At 41.6% G+C, this 22,999-nt stretch overlaps 1 protein-coding gene across 2 annotated transcripts in view; it reads right to left on the reverse strand.

Annotated features, from left to right (window-relative positions):
* Positions 1-1,217: 1,217 nt before the first annotated feature.
* The window catches only part of ptprn2 (protein tyrosine phosphatase receptor type N2), a 148,965-nt gene continuing 127,183 nt past the window's right edge, over positions 1,218-22,999 (reverse strand). For both annotated transcript variants that reach the window (XM_085171846.1, XM_085171845.1), the window contains exons 14-22: positions 21,257-21,404; positions 18,265-18,338; positions 14,270-14,347; positions 11,158-11,277; positions 10,184-10,350; positions 7,628-7,681; positions 6,568-6,632; positions 4,555-4,628; positions 1,218-2,658 (exon numbers count right to left, since the gene is read on the reverse strand). In XM_085171846.1, coding sequence (XP_085027972.1) covers positions 2,587-2,658; positions 4,555-4,628; positions 6,568-6,632; positions 7,628-7,681; positions 10,184-10,350; positions 11,158-11,277; positions 14,270-14,347; positions 18,265-18,338; positions 21,257-21,404 — 852 coding nt within the window. In that variant the 3' untranslated portion in view covers positions 1,218-2,586. The remainder of the gene's footprint in view (positions 2,659-4,554; positions 4,629-6,567; positions 6,633-7,627; positions 7,682-10,183; positions 10,351-11,157; positions 11,278-14,269; positions 14,348-18,264; positions 18,339-21,256; positions 21,405-22,999) is intronic.

The raw sequence follows: 22,999 nt of genomic DNA on the forward strand, positions 1-22,999 counted from the left end.
GCTTGATAAAAATCATATTAATCAGACCTCTGATAGACCAGTATCAGCTAAAACCTTTGAGAGGGGCAACCAATCAAATGAGAGTTGGGCTTTAGTTAAATTTGATTTTTTAAACTATCAAAACAATCATAGTCACCCCTAGTCAACATTGCCCTTTTAGAAAGAAAGACTTTTATCTTCTATTACTAGTATTTAATTAAAGACTCATGAGGTATACATGCTACTCATGTGTACTACGTATCACACTGACTTGTAACATAACACTGTTGCTGCCTCTTTAAACACACTTGTATTATTGTCCCTGTATCACTGTTTATTGTCAAAATTTAGGATGAATTCAAATGCAGTAAACAAAAATTTGTAATCACATGTACTTAAGCGACACAATAATGGATAAAATTAGGTCTTTGGTGTGTATCATTTGACCCGGGGATCTCTGGGAGATGTGGCCAAAAACTTCTGAGAACCAAGTAAGTGGAAATTTTAAAAATTTTTAATCCAGTCTGTGTCCTTTAGTTTGGCATCAAATGATTCTTGAAGGGCTCCCTCAAAGATTTAGCGTGTCACCAATTTGCGTTAATATAAGAAAGAAAACACAAATGATTGAAAATACCCCGAAAGGCACACTTACGACTGTGTGACTGTCGTATATTAGGAGCAAATTTGTCTTCACAAAAGACCCTTTGAGACAGTTTTATCAGCCATTGTTTGCAGGTGCAGCTGTTTGCAGCGATTATGGTCTAATAACAGATTGTACACCACCTCCCATTTCTAACAGCAGACAGACAAAGCCCTGCAACAAGAGAAACTGCAGACAAAACACACAAAAATAAGAAAAGAGACTGTCTGTTGTCAATTAGCTGAACGTGGCATCCTCCAATAAACACTGATTGAGGTGGACTCTGACTGACTGAACTTTCTCCCCTCTGTAATATTGCAGGAGGACCTCAGTGGGTGAAATACATGACTGATTTCATTTCAAATCCCAGCCACTTTCTCCGCTGACAGAGCTGGTGAACCAAACATTTCATCTGTACAAACCTGCAACTCTCTCCCAGATACAAACCCTCGGGGAGCACCGTATAGCTTTTTCTCTGTGACTTTACCAAGGCCGCCATTCAATCAAGTGACTCTGGCTGCGAGGGCGGCCTTCTCGCTGCTGTTTGTGCGTGCGCGAGTGTAGCAGACGTAACATCACACACGAGGCGGCAGAGCGGTATGGTCCGTTCGGATTTATTATCAATCTGAATATTACTTCTCACACAAAATATATAGTTCTCATTGAGGCTCTCGGTATACATCTTCAATAGCACTATGTAAGTTTTCATAAAGTCATTCGTCGTCTATACATGGAGGGATTAATCGCTCATGTTGCACAAAATGTCACAATATACCATACCAGTGATGGAGGGACAAAGAAATTTAGCAACAATCCCAATATAAGGTCTTCTTAAATATATTATTACTATCCATACAGCATGACAGTATTTCTAAATAGAAGCAATAACTATCTCAGTTAGTATATTTCACATTTACTGTTAACAGAGATGTTTATGCAACAAACAGTTGGTGGCGTCCAATGTAAAAACAATACAATGAGGAATAAGAGAACAGCTGATGTGTTTCACAACAATCATGACGTGTGGGGGGCTCGGAGTCGGATAACCTGCGGTTTAGAACGCCAGTGAGATGTCTCGACCCAAAGTACAACAACGCACACGCTTCAACGTCTGTACACACGATGTAGTAGCTGATTCAGATCACAGAGGAGAAACGTGTAAGGAGCTACATCGATTCATTTAGAGGATATAATCTGTACAATAATACGGGTTTTACAGGCAGGAAGTTCATTTACTTTACATAGCACTATAGTTTAGAGCTGCAGTGATTAGTTGGTGGAGAAAGCAAAAAGAAGAAGAAGAAAAGAAATGCCAATAAAACCTTTCTCTGATAAAACAGTGATTTATATCTCAAGATTTCAGACTGTTAGTCATATTAAAAAAATACATTTTCTTTTTTTTTATCAACATTTCCTAAACTGAGCGATTAACCGGGAAAATAACTGTTAGTTGCAGCCTTACCGTAGCATGTTTTAATTGTGCCGGAGATTATTTTCTAAGCTTTTTGCATCAGTTTTTTTCTTTTTTTTTTGCTCATTTTGGAACAAAAATCTTCACTTGACATCACGTAAACATCTCGTCAGTGGCACTAGGATGGCATGTTCAAAAAAAACAACGTCACAGTTAAAGAGGACCGGGGTTCATACTGACAAAAAAAATCTCCCAGCGCGGCCGCTGATCGGACAGCACCGACTGACCGCGGATCAGCGGCCGTACGCTGAGGGAAATTTTGTGTATATGGATCCAGCTGAGATATCTGGCACGACATTCATAAGTATACAGTATATATAGAGGTGAAGAGGAGGCAGAGGGAGAAGAGGGAGAAACAGAGCGAGGAGAAGGCAAGCCAGAGAGAGATGTCAGTCTTGAGTGGGCAGAGGAAACCGGTGCTCAGCGAGCGAGAGGAAAGCATATGTGTGTGTGTGTGTTGGGTGTGAGGTGGTGGGGGTAGTGGGTTGCGATGCCTTCACTGAGGAAGTGCTTTCAGGATGGCGTTCACCTCTTCTGCCACGGCTGTCAGCGCGAACTCAAACTGCTCCTGAGGAGGGGGAAGGAGGATGAGGAGGAGGGGGAGGAGGAAAGGATGCAGGGAAGGAAAAGGAAGGATAAAAGTTTTACTGTGTGACCAAGTGGAATGGCATTTCAGAATGACTGGCAGCTCCCGACCCTGCCCCTGATGTGCTTGGCCACAATCTAGAGGTGAAGGTGAGCCTCTCTCCAAGCTTTCAACTTAAAGTGTGTGAGCAGCCGGGACCAGCATCGATCCAGCCAGGTGTGTCTTAAAATGGAGCTTTTGAGTCAAGCTGTCTCTCAGCTTTCTCTGCTCGCCTGTGTGTATGTGCGCGCGTGCGTTTGAGTGTGCATTTGTTTGCAAAACCGACTCATAGTTTTCCCCGAGGAGCGCAAAAGGGGCCGATTGATGTTTGCCCCATGGACCTGGTGTTTTTATATTCCTCTCCTCTCTCCAGGCTGAGGGGCCACGGGGTCCTCTCACAGAGAAAAGGTACGTAGGAGTTTGGAGGGAACAGCCTTTAGATGTGTCAACACACAGGCTGCCATAGTCTGGCCTGAGGATAGGCTAAATCAATACAGAGGAGTCACTGGTGACCGTGCCTCTCGCTTTGCAGTGGAGATTATCTGGAGTGCCAATGTTTTCTATTTTTATGTGTCTTCTGAAGTTGTGATGGGGCCAGAAAATATGTAAGTACATCCATGTTTATCTCCATCGCAGTTACAGGTGCCCACATCTATTCCCAAGTTAGGTTTAAAGTTTTGTGCATTGGAAGAGGAAAAAACTAAGATACTTCTAAATATGAGGGTTTGTGCACGCTGTTCACCTTTACGCCACTGGGGGGAGATCAATCTCTGCTCGACAGATCACAAACGGACGTTAGTGAGGAAGGGAAAAAAAAAAACGGTCACACATGTTGTAATTGCTGCGTGTTGATGTCTGTGAAAAATTAGTAACCAGAGTAAGGGGAGAATTTAATGCCCCTTTTGTGAGCTTTGTCCAAAAATAAAACGGCAGCATCACGAAGAGGAGGGAAAAACAAAAAAGAACACGACTGGTTGCTCAATCGTCAAAACCTAACTCTGAATTTCATACCTCATTACAACGTAATTTCTGTGTAGACCCAGTATGAAGCCACAAAGTGGAATCAACAATAGTCTGATATAATTTCACTTAGACTCTTTTGAAGAGAAGAAAAAGCAGAGAGTGCTTTCCTGCGCTGAGCAGAGCAGGGCTGTAAAAGCAGCATTAATGAACCATCGAGGAACACTCGAGTCTGTTAGCATAGCACCGGAGAGTCCATAAATATTATCACCCGGCTCTGCGTGGAAGTTCGCCTTTATTATTTTTATTATTATTATTCCTTTCCAATTACAAGAGAGAAACAAAAGACCCTTCCTCCCTATTATTTGCATTAGTGGATAAGAGGAAACGCTTTGTTCACACCCTAAACTGCTCCACATAATAGTGAGAGGTGAACAACCGCTGTGTTAGGAACTGTTTGGACTAGTCAGACAGATGCTGTATGAGACGAAGACAATCTAAGAGAACATTTTTGATTACTGGTTGCCATTTTTTTTGCAATATCAGCTGATTCCTCCTAAAAACTGACTAAATATCTTCTCATGTCTATTTTATTTGGTTGTATATTGTCCATGTTCTGGTTTTGGACTTGGCTATCCTTTTATTTTTGCGGCTCGTGAAATGTGGACTTATTGTTTTACAAGACAATGTCGTTCTAATCCTGACGCAGTTATCAGTTACCCCATCGTTTCCCCAGAAATTATCCCATGTGCACGTGAAGCAGACAATCCTTGGTCTTGAATGGCTGCAAACCCTCCTCCCGCTCTCCTTTCTCTGCTCCCCTCCCCTCCCCCCACCCCACACACACATACTTCTCTAACTCAAAGCCGGGGACCTTACCTTTGTCTGGACCATGCCAGCTCTCTGGTCTCTCAAGTGCTCCAGGGTAGCGGCAATATCAATCTCTTTAGCACCTGCAACAGACCGAAAATTGGACTGAGTTCAAAGCAGTGGAGTAATCCAGCTCACATCTGTCAATCTCTCTTTATACTGGGCTCCCTTTGGAAGAGCGCAGCGATTGAAAATTATTACATTCATCCTTCGAAAGACTTGGACAAGAGCCACTGACTGTTTCTCGATAAAATATGCAAGAGGATATTTTTGGGCCCTGGTGCAATAATGCATTCAAACACACCACACACTGGCTTCCATGTGAGAGTCGTGTTCAAAAACCGGTTTAGATGATGTCAATGTAGGCAGTCCACTAATATCCAAGAGTGTGCACGTGCACATATCAGCAAATTAATTACAATGATTTATAGCAGATCTGCAGCAGTCATTCTGATGATTAACCCATGCAACAGTTGCCTGCCTTCAGCAGGGATCAGCTGCTGTTGAGCCTGTTTTGGCTTCACGAGTCTGTGAAGTTAATCTGGAAATCTTATTCCACTTTCAGATTTATGGATTGCGAGCAGCATGCCAGAGCTCATTTGGGGAAACTGACATAGAGAGATGTAGAGAGCAAAACCCGGAGAGAGCCCCTGAACTCTCAAGATGGTTTTCAAAGTGAGGCAAAGAAAGGAAGCAAAGGAGATGGAGCAAGAGCGTGAATGTATGTATGCGAGTGGGTGAGCGAGAAAGAGACAGAAAAAGCGGGATTTAATGCGGCTGGACTTAGTACTCAAAGTGCTCCAGTGCTTTGACAAGACTTTCATGTCTTAGATGGGCTGAATTCCAAAGTTAGGCTGGAGAGAGGCTCTCAGAGAAAAGAAAAAAAAGCTTTAGAGAGCGAGATTATGTACATTTTATATGTCTGGTTCAAGAGCAGAAAAGAAAGGGTTAAAAGAGACCGAGTGGTACCTTTCATCAGCACGGACAACAGCGAATTCATCACCGAACTACATGAACTTAGTGCTGTTTTCCAGAGACGTGAGGGGAAGGTCTGCGTCCGCCTAACCTGCTCTAATGGAGCTGGATTGCAGGGGGAGGGCGAGCAGGCGGCGAGGGCAGAGGTCAAAGGATAAAGGGCAGGCTAACCTACGGGGGAGGGGGGGGGGGGCTTAAGGTGCACAACAATAGATGTTTATGTCTCAAAAGAACTCAATAGACAAAGCTAACTGAGCATTTTTTTTATTCATGAACACTCTCTGGTCGACTCTTCTTATGCTGGTGTAAAGATTCAACTAAAAACTAGAGTTTTCTTTGTCACAGCGAGATTAATAAAACAAATCCATCCTCAGACTCTTCCTGTTTTACATGTAATGACACATCCACACCACAAGGGTCATTTTCCTGTTGTTTTTTCTTTTGGCCGTTTTTAATATAAAGTACTAAAATTTGTGATTATATTAGAGACAACAAATACAGCCTGAAGTCCAAATGACTGACACGCTGATGATGTTCACAGCTTATGGTTTACATCGGTATCAAGCGGGAACAAATGTCAACAATTCTCAGAGTGAAATTAGAGCGAAAGCCGCAGACTGCTAAGAATAAATCAGATCAAATTCAATAAGCACAATGCTGCCATTAAATATTAAATATTGATTCAAACCACTGGAGCAAATTGCAGATTCTGATTTAAAATGTATTTTGCCTTTAAACATTTTATTTCCATGCATGTGCTATCTAAATTCATGTCGCAGCTGCTGAAGCAGGTCAGCGTGGCGTGGAGGTAGCTTAAATAGATAATTACTAATGTGGGTTCCTTTCTCATTTCCCTTTTCTCTGTTTTCTCTTTGTTCTGCTCTCTCCACTCCTCTCCACAGCTTCGGTCTTCACTGCCTTTCCAGGCCTCAGAAAAAGTCACCCTCTAATGCATCCCCAAGACCCTCTGTGGAAAATGAGAGGCTTTAGTGTTGCCGGGGCAACACTTCAAGCAGAAAGAGTGAAAGGGAAGCCATTGATCGTTACCTTTAGCCATCCTATTGAGGACCATGTCAATCAGAATGTAAGTCCCACTCCTGCCAGCTCCATCACTGCAGAGAGTCACAGAGAGAGAGAGAGATCATTAAGGCGGCAGAGTGAGATGCTTTAATCTCAGAGTGTTTTTCTTATAAGGAAACAAATTGCTCATTTACATCTGCATCTGCGCAAAGACTGTCGAGTATGTTTAAGCACAAATTAGCCCGAGCACACAGACGTGCGTTTCTCCGTTCGCGCATCACGTGGTGGATAAAAATCAATAATCACACTTAACATTCTTGCGAAAATACCTGAGCAGATCTGAATATTTGATGATGCAATGAATGTGATTATGTTAAACCTTTGCACACAAGCGTGCATGTGGTCTTGAGAGCTGCATGGCAATTGGAGAGAGGGGATTGGGTTTTCTAAGGCACACTGGGGACAAAGGCTTTTAAATGCATGCACCTCAGGAGCAGAGGAGAGGTTGAGAGGCCAGGGGCGGTTCGAGAACAGCTTTTTGGAGAGCCTTGCTTTTCCATTACTCCAGAGATAGCCCCATGAAAAGGCTTCCTTTGTGCCCACCGGCCATTCAGCGGCTCTGCATGTTAATTGCAAACAAGGCGTGGACATCGCTCTAATAAAGGCAAAGCCAATAAAACAGGAGAGCGGCCCGAGCGCCACAGCTTCATTAATCCACTGCTAGGCACTCAGTGCATACAGCTCCTTCAGAGGGAGAGCAGGCTTACTGGCCCCACACATGACTTAACAGGATGTGACTATTAAAAGTGACCAGACAGATACCTGGTGTTTAATATGAACCAATCAAGGCCAGTTAACTAACTCAACCAAATGGGAAATGGGAGTGTATTCGGCTGTGCCATGTTATTTACATAAGAACACAGTGAGCGGAATAAACAGCAGCTCCGGTGGAACCAGATAGAGTGAATGGACTGAGCGGGTTTAAGTAAACAGCCTCTCTCCTCCAACACATAGGCCACGACAAACACTCTCTGTCCCAAAGCAGCAGGGTCAGCCGCTGTCACAGGGTTCAAATGGTTATACTTGCCTGCAGTGGACAATTATCGGGCAAGATCGACCTCTGTAGCACTTGTTAACCTTTCTGAAATAAAAAAAAAGAGAGAAAAGTTATTGTCATTGCAAGTTTGGCATTAAGCTGTCTTAAGTGCACTAGCTGCTACATCGATTCAGGAAACAATTCTTTTATTTATTTCTTTTTCTTGAATAATAACAATAATAATCAAAACAAATGTGACTTGTGAGGGACTTGGGGCGCTGTGGCCTGGACGAAATTAATGACGGCAATAATCAAAGGGCCAAACACAACCACGAAAGACGCTCCCTCATGTCAATCAATCCCGTTAATTTGAGCACAGAGAGAGAGAAATCTGTGTCGCACCCTCGTAAATAAATTGAGCATCATTTCAGGCGGCGTTATTGTGACATGTGGGTGATGGATGTGGTGGTGCGATGTTGTGATTTGCCGACCGCCGACGCATTAACCCAAGCCAATTACGAATGTTATACACCACAGGCACGGCGAAGGCCAACGAGCCTTTTCACACCCCGCCGTTGCCATGGAAACTGACTACACCGAGAGCTTCCGCGTCTTTCCATTTCCTCTCGTTTCCCACCTTTCAGTGACAAAATGAGAAGTATCTCATGGTATCTATAGCTGATCTAAGCTTGCGTGCACTAATATGTTTCATATAGTAAGTATAATGTTTTGCATGAATATAAATATTGATAGCTTGTGCTATATTTTTGTAGTTTTGCCATGTGAATGCTGTATTTGTGACCAAAATTCTTAATAGTACTTAACATGTTTACTAGTATTGAAAAGCACAGGTGTGTTTGACTTAACATCATTGTGAGCTGTGCTGTTTATCTGTGAAGGTTCCAATTATAGAGGACCAAAGCAGCCAAAATTACAGCCCCCCCCCCAAAAAAAATCAATTAAAATTAAAATAAATAAATAAATATTCATTATTTTTGATGCCCTCTTTGCCAAAACAGTGATTTATGGAAATCTAATGAAGATTATCAACGAGTTAAAATCTGAAAATAAGTCAAAATTTATCAAAAAACAAAATATTTAATAAAATACATAAAATAACACAAATAAGTGAATAAATATGGATATTAATACAAAGGTTAAAAAAAATGCCCAAGAAAAGTAAAAATCTTATAGGTTTATTTTGGTGCATTTAATGGCATATTTTGTTTGTTTTGCCACATTTGGTCCTCCATACTTGGTGACTTAGTTTATTAAAATACATGTGCTAAAAAATTGGACATGATAGAACTCTTTGCAATATAATTCGATGCTTATTTGGGAGTAGAAGTGTTTTCTTTTTGATGCTTTTTTTCTTTGCAGTTTTATGTGAAATCACATTGCATACTAATGCATACATTTTAATAATCTTGTTTGATATCAGAAGTATGACTAAATCAGAACACGCCTTCAGTGTAACAGCATACAGAGACGGTTGGAGTTCCCATGCAAGCCAGAGGAAGGAACAGTGTGAGGCAGAGTAGGAGGAGAAGGTGGAGGAGGAAGACTGAGAGTGGAGTGAGAGAAAGACAGTTTGTGCACAGGCCTGGCTGAGGAGACACAGTTTCCAATGATCACTTTTGTGACTATGCAACTGGGCTCATATTACTAGCTGCAACATCACAAAAATGACACTGGCAACCGCAAAATACAGAGTTGGCCAAAACCACAAAACCGTGAGTGTTGAGTGCATCGTGCGGATCTGAGACCTCTGAATCGCCAGAGAGCTTTAGATTCCCAATAACCTTCAGCAGCATTATCAGAGTTCAATCACGGCAATTTAAGCGTGAGGGAGATCTCAACAGCAGGGCAAACAGTGTATATGTAATCAAAACACAAGAGAAACCATTACAGTAGTGTCTTAAACGTAGCTGACTGCAAGCAGATTAATTTGGAAGAATGGCAGCAACTCTGTCGAGAGAGGATGACACGATAAAACTACAGCTCCTCTTTTTCTGTCATCTGCATAACAAACCAGAGGGACAGGCTTCCATCTACAAATCAGATGCATCTATTCTTGCGTGGAGGGCTTTTCCTATCCCTCCTGGGTATTCCCAGAGGTGCTACTGCCGCTCTTCTGCCAGAACATATTATATGGAAAACAGAGTAAGGTTATTCAGTCACTAGCTTTCCCCCTCTCCCATGTTTTTAGTGAGACAGCTCTCGTTTAATTGGGTGTTTGAATTAGGTGGTGTTTTTTTTTTCTTTCTTTCTTTCTTTTCTTCCCAAGCCAAGCCAGGCAGTGCGGGGCTGTTAATTTGCTGCATCACATGTGCTGGAGGGAGGTGAGGGAAATAGGCCCAAGATGAAAGGGATAGTACAGAAACACAGTCCTTATTAGAACAGCCATTCTCTAGGACACCAAAAGGCAGTGGGGCAAAAGGGAGAGGGACCAGAGAGGCGCTGACAGAATACAGAATATAAGGGAGGGTGATTAAGAACAAGCTCGGGACAAAGGCTGCTTAGAAAAAAAAAAGGTGGAAATCTGTCTGAAAATCTGCTGAGCTGCAGTGTTTGTTTGAGGACCAACCAGCTGGATCGCCACTCTACCTGCGGAAGTCTAAGAGGGTCCTGGCTGAGCTGGGGATCCCACGGTCCATCCAGGACAGGAAGTGGAACTGAGTGACGGTGCGGGTCTCGTTAGTCTGCAGGTTCTTCAGGTAGAAGCTCCGTACCAGGAAGTCCTCACACCAGATGTGCTCAGACACCAAATTCACCTAAACGCAGACAAACAGAAAAGCAAAATGTGATGTTAGGTTAAGGAAGGAAATGAGGAACATGGACACCTTCTTATAGAAATGTCAGGGTTTGTTTTATGCCAAATATTTCAGTTTTCATTCACTTTTTAAAGAAATTAGAGGTGCACCGGTGTAACTCACAGACATAATAATGATCTCAGCCTGTCAGCAAATGGGATGGTTTTGGTGTCAGTGGGCGATTTGTCATCTATTGCATCACATCGCTTCCACCCAGGCTAAATATTCAAAGACGGTGTAACGATTGATGAAGGCGGGGTTGTGACTGTGAAACATCAGTATTGGTGTCATCCCAGAATTTCCCTAATAGAAAATAATACAGGAATCACAGTTTTGTGTGCTTCCTGCTATTAAATTAGAAACATTTTGTGGTGAAATGAGATGTGACTAAGGCACCAAAGCACGTGGGAATAATTTGGCCATCTTGATTGAACTGGGGCATTGTTATTGTTGGTATTATTATGATAAAATAATAGTCTAAGATCCTGGAGGGACAGGCTCTCATACTACTACCACAGTTTATAAATACTACCGCTTAGCATGGAGTTTTAAGAATAATATGAATAGATTTGTCTTATTTTTTAATGCTTCTCTTTACTTTTGGAGATTTTTACCCCCATAGCTTGCTCTTTTTCGCCCTTTTTTGATTGCTACTCTTCATACAAATTTCAGCGCGTAAAATCCAAACCTAACTGCGTGGTTAGACACCAGCTGAAGTAGGAAAACATGTCTTTCATGACCCTTCTGTTTAACCTCTTTCTCAATCACCTCGTATATGTGGTAGACGTCGGATCCCTCGTCGGGCCAGTAGTGGTGGCACTGCTTCACTCCATTCTCCGACAGCGGGGTCAGCATGACGATGACGACGCAGCCGCTCTCCCACACCATCTACACGCCAGAAAAGAGACACCCATCAGTCACACCCTGAGACGACAAACCCTTTCATATGTGACGTTCCAGTGGCCCTAATGTGTAGCTAACTGAGAGCAGCGCGTCGAGCGTTACTGATACACGGCAGCGTTGTATTACAGAGAAATTGATTTCTTAATCTTCACCCAGGAAGTATGAATAAATGTCACCTCTCCATGTGTGACAAATGATAAATGTTGGGCTCGAGCAGCAGGAGGGCGCGTCATGTGTCGCCCTCTCTCTCACGCTCTCAGTCGTCTGAGCGAGATCACAACATCTACTGCTCTGATGCTCCATTTCATCTTATCACAACCTAATGTGTCCTTGGAAAAAAAAAAAAAAAAAAAAAACAGGCCCACGGCAGCCATTAGGAAAATGAGGAGGAAACGTGGGTTTTATGATTGCTATAAAAACACAATGGCCTTGACTATACACTAATCACAAGCTTCTGTGATCCAGCCCAGTGGACACATTACATGCCAACTGTGCCAACTGTGCCAGGATGTGATGAGATTAGGCAAGGTGATAATGTGTGTGTGTGTGTGTGTGTGTGGGGGGGGTTATTATCCATTTAGTCTTGTACAATTTAGCAAATATTTGATGGTAGCATTCATATTTTCCACCTCCTATCTTCCTTTTTTTGTTTTTGTAATGGGGTTAGCAATTTACAGGCTCCAAAAAAGACATACACCAGCTATACTTGATTTGCATAGACAAAAAACAAACGGGAAAAAAAGCCTGAAAATGACCTGAGTTGTGCCTCTGTGAACTCATGCATGGCTTCTTCTTCTTTTCTTTTTTTGCATTCTGAGAAGGAGGGGAGGAAGGCCCAGCAGAGCTAAGGTAATAGCCAGGGAGGTGGAGATAGATGGAGGGGCAACGGATGAAGGGATGGAGGAATGAGGAGTGGAGGATTAGAGCAGAACTGCCTTTCAGAGCACTGCCTGGGGCCGGTGTGGATTAGATAGGACACAGCAAAAGATTTGCACTCCTGCACGGTCCATTTGCATGAGAGTTGCCAGTGTTACCCCCGTTTGTTTACTTTTAATGGGGTAAAGAGTGTGTTTTTCCCTCATGCCACAATCCAAGGTTAACCATACTGAATAATGAATGGCTGCTAAGCATTCCCAGACACAGAGCTGATGTTCAGCGTGTCAACGTGTGGCTAATTTTCTATTATTTTTGCTTAATTGGGAAAGATTTAAAGATGAGTTAATGGCTAAGTAGCATTAGATAATGGAAATGGATTTATTCACCTGTACGGGGAAAAAAAACAAGCAAACAAACAAACTAGCAGACATACGAGAAAAAAAAACAAAATTATAATTAACACCTTATTAATTTGAGGCACATTTTATTCCAATTTCAGCTGATGTGGCAATTAATGTGGAATTTTCAGATAAAAGCCTCTGAGTTTTTCCTTTTTAATTAGTTTAAACACCACATGAGGGCAAAGCGTGTGGGGAGGTTTAAGAAGTCATTTTACAACAAGTAAATAGTATCTGTTTGGTGTACAGCACCAGACCATGCTAAGCTTGGCTTCTCCACCCACCGCACAAATCGCGAGCAGCCTCCAACGTCTGTGCAAACACAAAGTCAGCACTATCATAATGATTCAAAATGAGTATCCGCTCAGTACAAGATGCAGAGTGCAGAGTGCAGGGCCAGCTGGTCTGTCAGGATTTATGCGCCACACTTTTACATCCTGGTCACGGCTAGCTGGAGTTACTTCACCATATGGAGGTGATGGGCCCACTAATTACAACAGTGCTGTCCTATTAACACATAAGACTGCCATTTGGCAACCATGCATCATTTAAGGCACACTTCCGCATAAGTTGACACGTTTTACAATAGCCTAAATCTGCTGATTGATTACAGGTCCCGCTGACATTTATGGACATGGAAAAGAATGCAAAATAGGCTTGAGGGGGAAAAGCCCCACTAATATGAGCAAATATCAGGATTATTTTAAATAACATTAGGTCTCCTGAGGCGTGTATAACTAGATCCTTATATAAAACTAAAAAGCTTCAGGTCTTGTGTACATATTCAGCTGCTGACACTTTTTGATTGATGAGTAGGAGCAGCAGCAGCACCATTACTTCTCTACCAAGTTTGTGCCTCTCATGAAATAACATTACATTTGAATGTAAGCATGCATTTTTCCTAAAAATATACAATTACCCTTCATCTTACCTCTGTTTGAGGGATGATTATGCTGTGCTGGAGCCACAGCTCCTATCGCTCTTTCCAGTGTGTAAACAGGAAGTTTGTGGGGTGAGAAGTGACTATGGGCTACAATTTCAGGAGTTTTCTCACCTTTGCTTGCTTACATTTGGGGCAAAGTGACACCATTAAAAAGACATCAAATTAGGGATCACACTTGGATCACTTGGATACAGATAGAAATCTGGCAAATCCAAGGAAAATGGGAATACAACGACCTCTTTTGCACCAACGCCAATTCTGCACACATTTCTGCAGGTTTGAGACCCGTGGCTTACAGAATCTGCGAGCTGAATATGCCAATTATTGTTGGATTTCTAGTGGAGACCCTCACGTAGCCAGCTTTTTGGCACCAGCACTGGTCTTTTAATAGTAAAAATGAGTGGGACCAGTTCTAGATTAAGCTCTGGCATTGTGCCAGTGGAAACAGCAAAGGAGCATCTTTTATGATTTCTAAATAAACTAAATAAAGGATTCTGAATTATTAGCGGTAAGGATATCCTTGGTATAGATTAACTCACTCTAAATGCACAAACATGTGTTTAGTGTTGGTGTGTTCAGCTTGATTTTCTCGCTGATCCACCACAGTAATCTTGACACGCCTTTCTTGGACACTCACTAGTTGGAAAACCAAATAAAACCTCTGGGTCAGAAACTGAGTACCCCTGCTGTGGTTCTTCCCTCACAGCTGTAGACACAAACAAATAAAAAGATGAAGGATGGACAGTTAATAGAGTTTTACCTGCCAGAAGTCTGCCACGGTGGAAGCTAGGGGACCCTGCGACGCAATGTAAGTAGGGTTGCGAGGGTCATGGTCCATCTGGGAGAGAGGGAACAGAGTGTGACATAGTGTGTGGTTGGTGACTGGTGGATGAAAACATATTGTCTGGTTAAGACTTCCATGAAATCGTCCATCTGGATGCAGAAACGAAATGAGATCAGCATCTATTGATGAAAACACTTGGCTTTCATTCCTCCTGCAAACCCTGTCGTATTCAGGATGCGAGTACTATTACGGGGGTGATTAGAGAAAACTGGGACATGGAAGTAACTGCATGCTGTTCGCTGGAAAAATGTGGATATTAACACAAGCTGAACACATACTTGAAGGATAGGTTTGTAGCTAAAAAATGTTTTTTAAAAAAATCACTCTTTTAAATAGATTTGGACCTTGAACTTTCCTCTTTATCTGCTAGGCAACAGGCACCTCTAATGTTGAACGCAACAACTCATATTCAACGATTTTCTATGCGAGCAAATAACTGAACCTCTCTTTTTAAAAGCTATATATGTTATGAAGAAAGATTCTGTAGCTTCTCAAGGGGATTAGTGAAAAATCTTATTTCCAACTAACCTGAAATTTGCAAAATAACTTCAATTCACTGTCGCTATTTTTCACTTTTACAATATCTTTGTGCCCTCAAAGACTTGATGAGCTGCTTTCAGAGCTCTTTCTTTTTCATGCTTAGCTGTGTTTCTACATGAAACGTGACACTGCCTGAATGCTCAGGTGGGGACATAAGGACACAGTTTGAGGGATGTGATTGAGATTTGAATGAAAATAAAATCAGCAATCAGATTTTACTGAATTAAGTTTCTATGGTTAACCTCTCGTGTCAGGCATACTAGTGGGGAACATGGTGACTTATTTTGAAGGGAAAGATTCACAAATCATTCTTAATGTATGTTTGACATCATAATGATAGATGCACTCAAACAGTGCTGTATTTTTGCACGAATAATATCAAATATTTGATACTTTATACTTTCTAAAGAGTGAGTGCAGAAGTTTTTAAAAATTGACGCTGGTGCTCAGCACTGCCTCCCTGCAGTAAGAAAGTTTTGGGTTCAAACCTCTTCTTGGTTAGCTGGCTGAAGGTTTAAATGTGAGCATGAATGGCCTATTTCTCTCTGTTAGCCCAGACTGGTGATCAATTTAGGGTGTATCCCATCAAGCTACCCTGCTGGGATCGTCTCCTGCCCCCCTGAATTGGATAGGCGGGCGAATGGATGGTATAATTGAGTCATTGCTTGAGTCATTGCTTAATTAATCTTAATCTGACTGACATCCACCAATGGAACTGAGTGCTTTTTTCTGCAGCACCGCCCTTAAATCTAACTGGGAGAGAGGGAGACACCTTCAAGCTGAACATCACAGTGACAGCAAACGACAGGGTCGACTTTAATGGCGTTTTGATTTTTTTATGAAATCCCTTTTTTATGCTGAAGAACAAATTGTCAAGGACACTTGACATGGCCTTAAATGTTAAAGATCTAGTTTTCTCATTTCACATCTTAGCACATTTCTTAAGCTCATTTGTCTCGCTCATGGACCTTGACACGCACCCTTAAAAGGAAAAATAATTATGGAGGATTTCTCCATGGCTCTAATACTACCATGACACTTCTCTCATGCTTAATATCCTGAACGACAGGATTAATTCCTAATGCTTTGAAAAACTGATAAAAAAAACAAGCACGCAAGTTTAGTTGAATTGTTAAGAAAAATCAACTTCTTTGTTATTAATCCAAGAGTTTGGAATCTATTTTTTGTACTTTTTCGGTGGATTAAATGCATTAAATTGTTTTGTTTATTTAAATCTACTCCCAGGCAGTGACGTAAATGTAACTCAACCTCAACAGAAGCAGCATTGTCAGACGCCAGCTGTTGAAAATCATTCGTTGTGTAAATGATTATTTTGGAGATTTTGGTTTTTTGGAGTAGTGAAATGCTTAACGCAGCAGATTCTCCCGGGATTCACAGTCAATGTTTATTTATGATTTATAGTTTTTATCTGTATAAGATGTCAGGCAGGGTGTCAGTTTTCATTGTATATGTAAGAAAACAACCACTGGGGAGCAGAAACGAAGCTCAGAGCTGAACATGCTCGCCAACGCACACACACGGACCGGCTGAAATTGAAAAATGTTGACAAAAAGGACTCATCGGTGAAAGAAAAACTGCATTCATTACCTGCTGTTACACGTCAATTAGCCATGTCCGCTTTCTTTTTGTCTCTTTTTTGAATTCCTCACATGGTTTGGTTGAAACAAAACAAAGTAAAAAACAAATCTCACCCGCAGAAATAAAAGGGTGATGTCAAAAGCTAGTGCCTGCACTCCGTTTAGCCAATCTCAAGGACACAGACATGCTGTAGCTGTGTGCTGACATCCCTGCATGAATACTAAAGCGCTAACATGAAAGAAAAGTCCTGCATTTCAGCTGTAGTCTCCCTGCCATTGTGGGAAGAAGATAGACTACAGTAAGAAAAAAAAAATGAACCAACGAAAGAAAGCAAAAAATGCAAAGAAGTGCTCTTTGGTTTGAAGAAAAATAGCTTGTTCGAAAATAGCTCGCACAAATATGTGTTCAACGTGAAGCTTCAGCTTTCAACACCTCGCTGTAGTGTCTTGATCCCTTTTTTAAAAAATATAAGATTGAGAGCTCAGAAGCTAACTGCCAGCTCGAGCTCATCTGAGTTTGAAAACAAAAGCGAGAACAGGCGGGAAATCGGGAAAAGCCAGAAAAGGCCAGACGAGACAAAGACGAGCGGCCTTTGACCACTTCTTGCCGCTGCGCATTCCTTCAAACCATTCCTCGCGCTAATGATGATGTACATCTGGGAGCGCTGGCACTGTTTGTGGTCAACCATTAACCATTAGCCGAGCTTTTCACCGAGTGTGCGCGTCACCCGGTGCTTCGCAGGGAGCTCAGATCGCCCCCTTCCCTTTGCCTCTCTGACCCTGGATTCCCAGAAAGAAGCGACAGATTATTTACTCGTAGGCCGCTGCCCCGAAGCTAATGAGGAGGAAGAAGCCGCATTGACAGACATAATTATCACGGTTTTGCTGGGCTCAGCCAGGGGTCCCTTTTGTGGTGTAATTACTGTCCTTTCATCCACACACCACTGCATCTGCCATTACTGTATTTCACCCATCTTCAACATCCGCCTGCATTTCTGCTTTAAGCCACACCAAAACAGTCTTGGAGAACTTTTTTTTTAATTGAAAATCTTTCCCTACCTTCTTCCTCTGATTGATCGACGTTATTGCGACATTATTCTATAAGACGTTGCACTTCAGTGCTGTTTAAATAAGCTAAAAACCTTTATGAATATGCCATTAGTGAATATGGAGAAATAAATAGACCACCTAAAAGTCTCCATTGTTTGTTTCTGAAGAGCAATAGGCTTTTAGCGCAGCTGCGTGCACCCCGCCCCTCCCTCATCTATCTCCTCGGAAATTTTGGCACTGTATTTGAAATGCATAGTTTCCTGTTTCCCTTTGATGGAATCCCTTTTCAGCAGCCTCGGGGGAAATCATGACTGGCAATGTTTTGGGGGAGAGATATTTTAAAATATATATATAACCATAGCCCTCTCCAGTAGTCAGATCTTTCTGGATTTGTATGGGATACCTTTGCATAGTCAAAAAAATGCACAATTCTTTTTAGTGTGAATGAAAAAAAAGAAAAAGAAAGATGGGTATCTCTAGGGAGCAGCCATTTTGAAAGCAGTAAAAGTAGCAAGGCAATTCAGCAAGACACAAGAAACCCACTGAGGCTCTCAGTATGGAGAGCAAAAAAAAAAGATCAATGGGCTTGGATCAATCACTACTTTTCTCTCAGAGTAAAATCCAACCACAACAGGTGCTCTTGGTACTAAAAAATGGGTGGGGAGGCTTCAGAGATAACATATTAGCCAAACTCTAGAACCATAATGAATAAAGAATACTCACAATTGGACTGGCATTGATGTAATCAGAGTTGCTGTGGTTGTTCTCCGCTTTCAAGGTGATCCTGGAATGATCGTCTGTAATGGAGATGCATAATTCATCGATAAATATTTCCCCCCGCTTTTACTCCCTGCACAATAACAACAGAGTTTTGAGCAGCAACACAGGAATATGAAGCTGAAATGGCTGCGGGGACTGCAATTTCACCAGACTTTCATCATGCGCACGCACGCTGTTCTAAAGTCCTGGATTGCTTCACCTTAACCGAGGAATGTTCCAAGTGAAATAATAATAAACTGTTTCATCTTAAGAAGTGTGCGAGTTCTGAACTTTCAAATCCTGTTCGTTCTTTTTTCTTTTCTTTTTTTCCTAAACAAGTGAAGCTGTTGCAAGAGTCATATAATGTATTTGTAATGGCCCGGAACCCACTTTGATTTGCTTGGAATTAAAGTCCACGATTTAAAATATTTTCTTATATTTATGAACAAAAAGGCGAAATCAAGGGAAATAAAACATCTTTATGTGTTACTTAAAAAGAGTTTAACACTTTAGGCTCGTCACACCTGCGCAGGTGAGGTCAGATTTGACAGTAACCAAGCAACACGCCGCCTGTCATCAGATTGCAGTTCAAATGTAGCTAAATCCTGATTGGTGCATGACACCGTGTGATACATAGCTACTGTTGCTATGCCCTGAGCCCTCTACAGAGTATGTTTCCTTCCTATTTATCCCACTGCACTGAAATTGGCAGAAAGTCACCTGGAGAGTGTTTGTGAGAGATTCCCAGATATATATATATAAATATATATATTTAAAAAAGGCACTTGGAGAATCCTGAATGGAAATTTATGGGAGAGTTGTGCAACAAGTAAGACGGTGTCAGAAATAAAGCTTTCTCACACCCAAAACCTTATTTTGGGTCAAAGTCAGGAAGATTTTTCAGTGTTTAGCATCTCATTTGAATGGTGGGTGTGTACATGCAGGTTTTATGTCCTGGTGATTATTAGAATATATATGACTCATAATAGATTAACTTTAACTAACTGGGAAATCCCAAAAAAGCGAGCTGTGACACAACTTTCACTGCTCTGATTTCACTCTTCAAATAAGGAGGCGTCACTAACAGATGCTACTGGTTCACATGTTAACCTCCTGTTTTAATTGAGATTCCCAGTGTTCGTAGTAGTTGTCGTTTCTCTGGCTCTCTTCCACAGTGTGTTTGTTTTTTCCCAGTCTCACTCCCCTCACTCCTACCCTGTCACACCAAATGGCCGAGCCTGGTTCTTTCAGAGGTTTCTTCCTATTAAAAGGGAGTTTTTCCTTACCATCGTCGCCAAGTGCTTGCTCGGGTTTGCTCTGTATTATTGTAGGGTCTTTAACTTAAAATATAAAGTGCCATGAGGTGAATGTTGTTGTGAGTTGGCACTATATAAGTAAAATTGAATTGAATTTCAAAACTGTGCTGTCAAGGAAGCACATCAAGCTGTAAATCCTTAAATGCCATAACTGCCATACATCAGCACACTGCTAACAACATATGGGCCAACTCAGCTCCCATGTAAGATAAACAATCAGACATAAGTATAATGTAATTTCAGTTTGTCTAGAAGGAGGCGTAAACAGTTAATTTTGCTGTTTGGCTCCATTCACCTTTATCTCAGGAGCTTCATTTGGGTGAATTACAGCAAATTTTGGTGCAGGTCTGCTTGTGTTCATTTATTTTGGTGGTCACATTTTAAAGCGTGATTTACATTTACTTCAATAACATTATAGGCTTTTGTACAACTGTTACAAATACTATAAAGGGCCAAAGTTTCAAAAAATGTAATCCAGAAGCCCAGACTTCAGACTGCTCTGACCCTTTTTTTTCTAGTCTTGGATCCGTATGTTTTCAAAGAGAGAGAATATCCCTAATATGGTCATCTAAGGCACACACAGCTGTGAACAGAGGTTGTTTGTGAGGTGCAGCCAATCAGAAGAAAGCTGGCTTAAAGCTAAAGGAGCTAAAATGACTTGTTGCAGACTGAGATGCTGCATCAAAGCACTGCATAAGATAATACTTAATATTAATTTTGAACATCCAAAAAATCTAGAGTTTAAAAAGTAAGCAGAGCAGTTCAGCTTTAAAGAAAGACTTATTTACCCTCCAGTGTTACATTTTTGGGTCCCAGTTCATTCTGAACTAACTGAAAATCACAGTTCAGTGAGTGGAATTTCTCCACTAATGAGAAATTCTCAGCTCTGGCTAACAAACCTTTTGTCGTGTTATTGCGTCTCTCTCTTTTCTTTAAAATGTGTGAACTAATGCTAAAATGTAGTGGTGGGCTGAAATAAAGCAAAACATTCTCATGAAATAATGTTTTTGTACCGCATGGTAACGCTAGCTAGTAATAAAACTTTAATTACAAGGGATCAATGTTCATTTCAACCTTTGGATGGTTTTGATGCGTCCTTTGGATACACTTGCAAGAATTAGCCAAGAAAGCAGTTATAGTCACATTCAAACTGCTTTAAAATCATAAAAACATCACTTCAGCCAAATTTTTTGGAGCTGCCCAGTCCCAGTACAACTTTTAACTTTGATATTTGGTGACTCTCAAACAGGTATGCATTTGTCCCCATTGAAAATCCTCTTTGGCTTTAATCGAGAGGATGCAAGGATGCAGCAGGGAGTCTCCTCTCACTACACTGACAGACACTTATGGGGTTTCTGGAAAAAACAGTTTAAATATCGCTCTTTGGCTAGATTACTAATTACTAATTATTTGTTCATGTTTGAAGCATATTTTCCACAGTGTTGTTTTGGCATGTTTACCCAAATGGTTTTATGTTCCTCTTTGGAGCATCTGTTCACAAATACATCAACAACATTTATGAAGCTACATGACCCTGCCTGGACTGTTCCAGACTTGAGGATCGTACTAACATTCCTGCAGAAAAAAACACTAAAGCAGACAAAAAAAAACCCCAAAACAAACAACCTGAATGGACTCACATGCGACCACGGCGTCAGAGCGGTTCCTCTTGGAGTTCTGCTCGCCTTGGCCCACGCTGCAGGCGCTGGGCTCTGCCTGGTAGGAGCACAGCGCCTCCCACTCACGCTCCAGACGGTTCTTGTTCTTCAAGTGGTCCTCCATGTATGACTAGAGGAAAACAGACACCACCTCAGCCACCACTTCAAACGGCAAGCCAGAACCGTGCAAAAGGAAGCAGAGTTCAGCTCGAGATATGGCTGCAACAAAGAAATCTGATTTGTTTTTGCACTGAATTTGGTTTAATTAAGTAAAAATAACAAAACAAAAAACCCACTTCACCTTTACCTCACTGGAGGTTTCTGGTTAATGCTCGATGTTAATGTTTCATTGTATTTTCTAACCCATAAATAAACTAGAGCAAAAACACTAAACCTTAAACAACAGCATCCTCCTTCAAGCATTGATCAGCTGTCATGTCGCATTATTATTCTAAGCTGCTGTACAGCATGGCAGCTAAATGAAGAGGAGGCTGCTGAAGATCTAGGTGGGGAAGGTGTGCTAATGCTGGCGTCTTTGTGTGTTTGGGTGTTTGACCGAGAAGAAACAAAAAACACACACAATTAAGACTCCCTGAAAGGTTTGTCTGCATTGGAAATACTTCAGGGGTGTTTCAATCACGTCCCTCACTGCTTGCACAGCCGCTGATAAGATTGTCTGCATTTAAGCTGTCGCTTGGAGAAGACAAAATTGAATTCGCTAGAGAGACAAAGATGGAAAAAGAGAAGGGGGAGGGGTATAGGCCTCTGTATGTGCGCGTGTGTGTATGTATTCACCCAAACCAGGGCAAGTCTTAGGGAGCTTAGAGACTGTAGCTGGCAAGAAGAGTCTTTTTTAGCATAGCACAGTGTTGCACTTTCTCTCCTGTATCATGGCTCCCCTCTCGGCGGGGTTAAATGGTTTAGTCTGCTATTGTGTGAGACAGAAGATTACAGACTCATAAACTGATGTCAGGGATCAGCTGGCTAATACAATGAAAGTGATACCCAGATGTGCCGGGTTTTCATCCCGTATTAAAAGCAGTATAGGTAGGCCGAGCAGAGAGGCGACGCTCCATTGTCACAAATCCGACTTATTCACTTCTGCCTGTCATCGAGAATCCAAGTCTTTGCAGCATAGTACACATTAATACATATATATTCATAGATGATAATCACAAATAAGCTTGTCCAAAAACACAATAGCCAATTATTCTGGTGATGAATTCAGAAGTCCTCTGCATGCCTGAGAAGGATATTAGCGCTTAAAAGAAAATTACAAATCCTGCACACAATGGAAATCAGAGTTTATTGTTGGCCACAGAAGTAAAAGGTGTTACACACGACCAGGCTGAGAACAATAAAAAAAAGCAGCTCTTGTGGTTAATGCAGCTGCATAATGAGAGAAAATGGTGGCACAGTATGCCCTATCTGAACCCATTAATGACAATAAGTGATCGTCCTAAAATACTGCAGTAAATTTCTACTCTTCTACCTCCCGGTCTGAATCTGCTGTTTTATGCATGCAAAGAAATTCAATTATTAAAAAAAAGTCAGTTCTAATAGCAGCCAACACATGTATATTTGCATGTGCTGAGATGTGCATCGCCTAGAACACACACACACACACACAGCGCTGTCTTCCCAGGAAAATGACAGCATGCCATTATGGCCACTTGACAGAGCCTGTCACCACTATGCTCTTGTCACCCTGTACAAGTACTCTCT

The sequence above is a fragment of the Neolamprologus multifasciatus genome, chromosome 9 (assembly GCF_963576455.1).
Source record: "Neolamprologus multifasciatus chromosome 9, fNeoMul1.2, whole genome shotgun sequence".
In the NCBI taxonomy this organism is placed as follows: Eukaryota; Metazoa; Chordata; class Actinopteri; order Cichliformes; family Cichlidae; genus Neolamprologus; species Neolamprologus multifasciatus.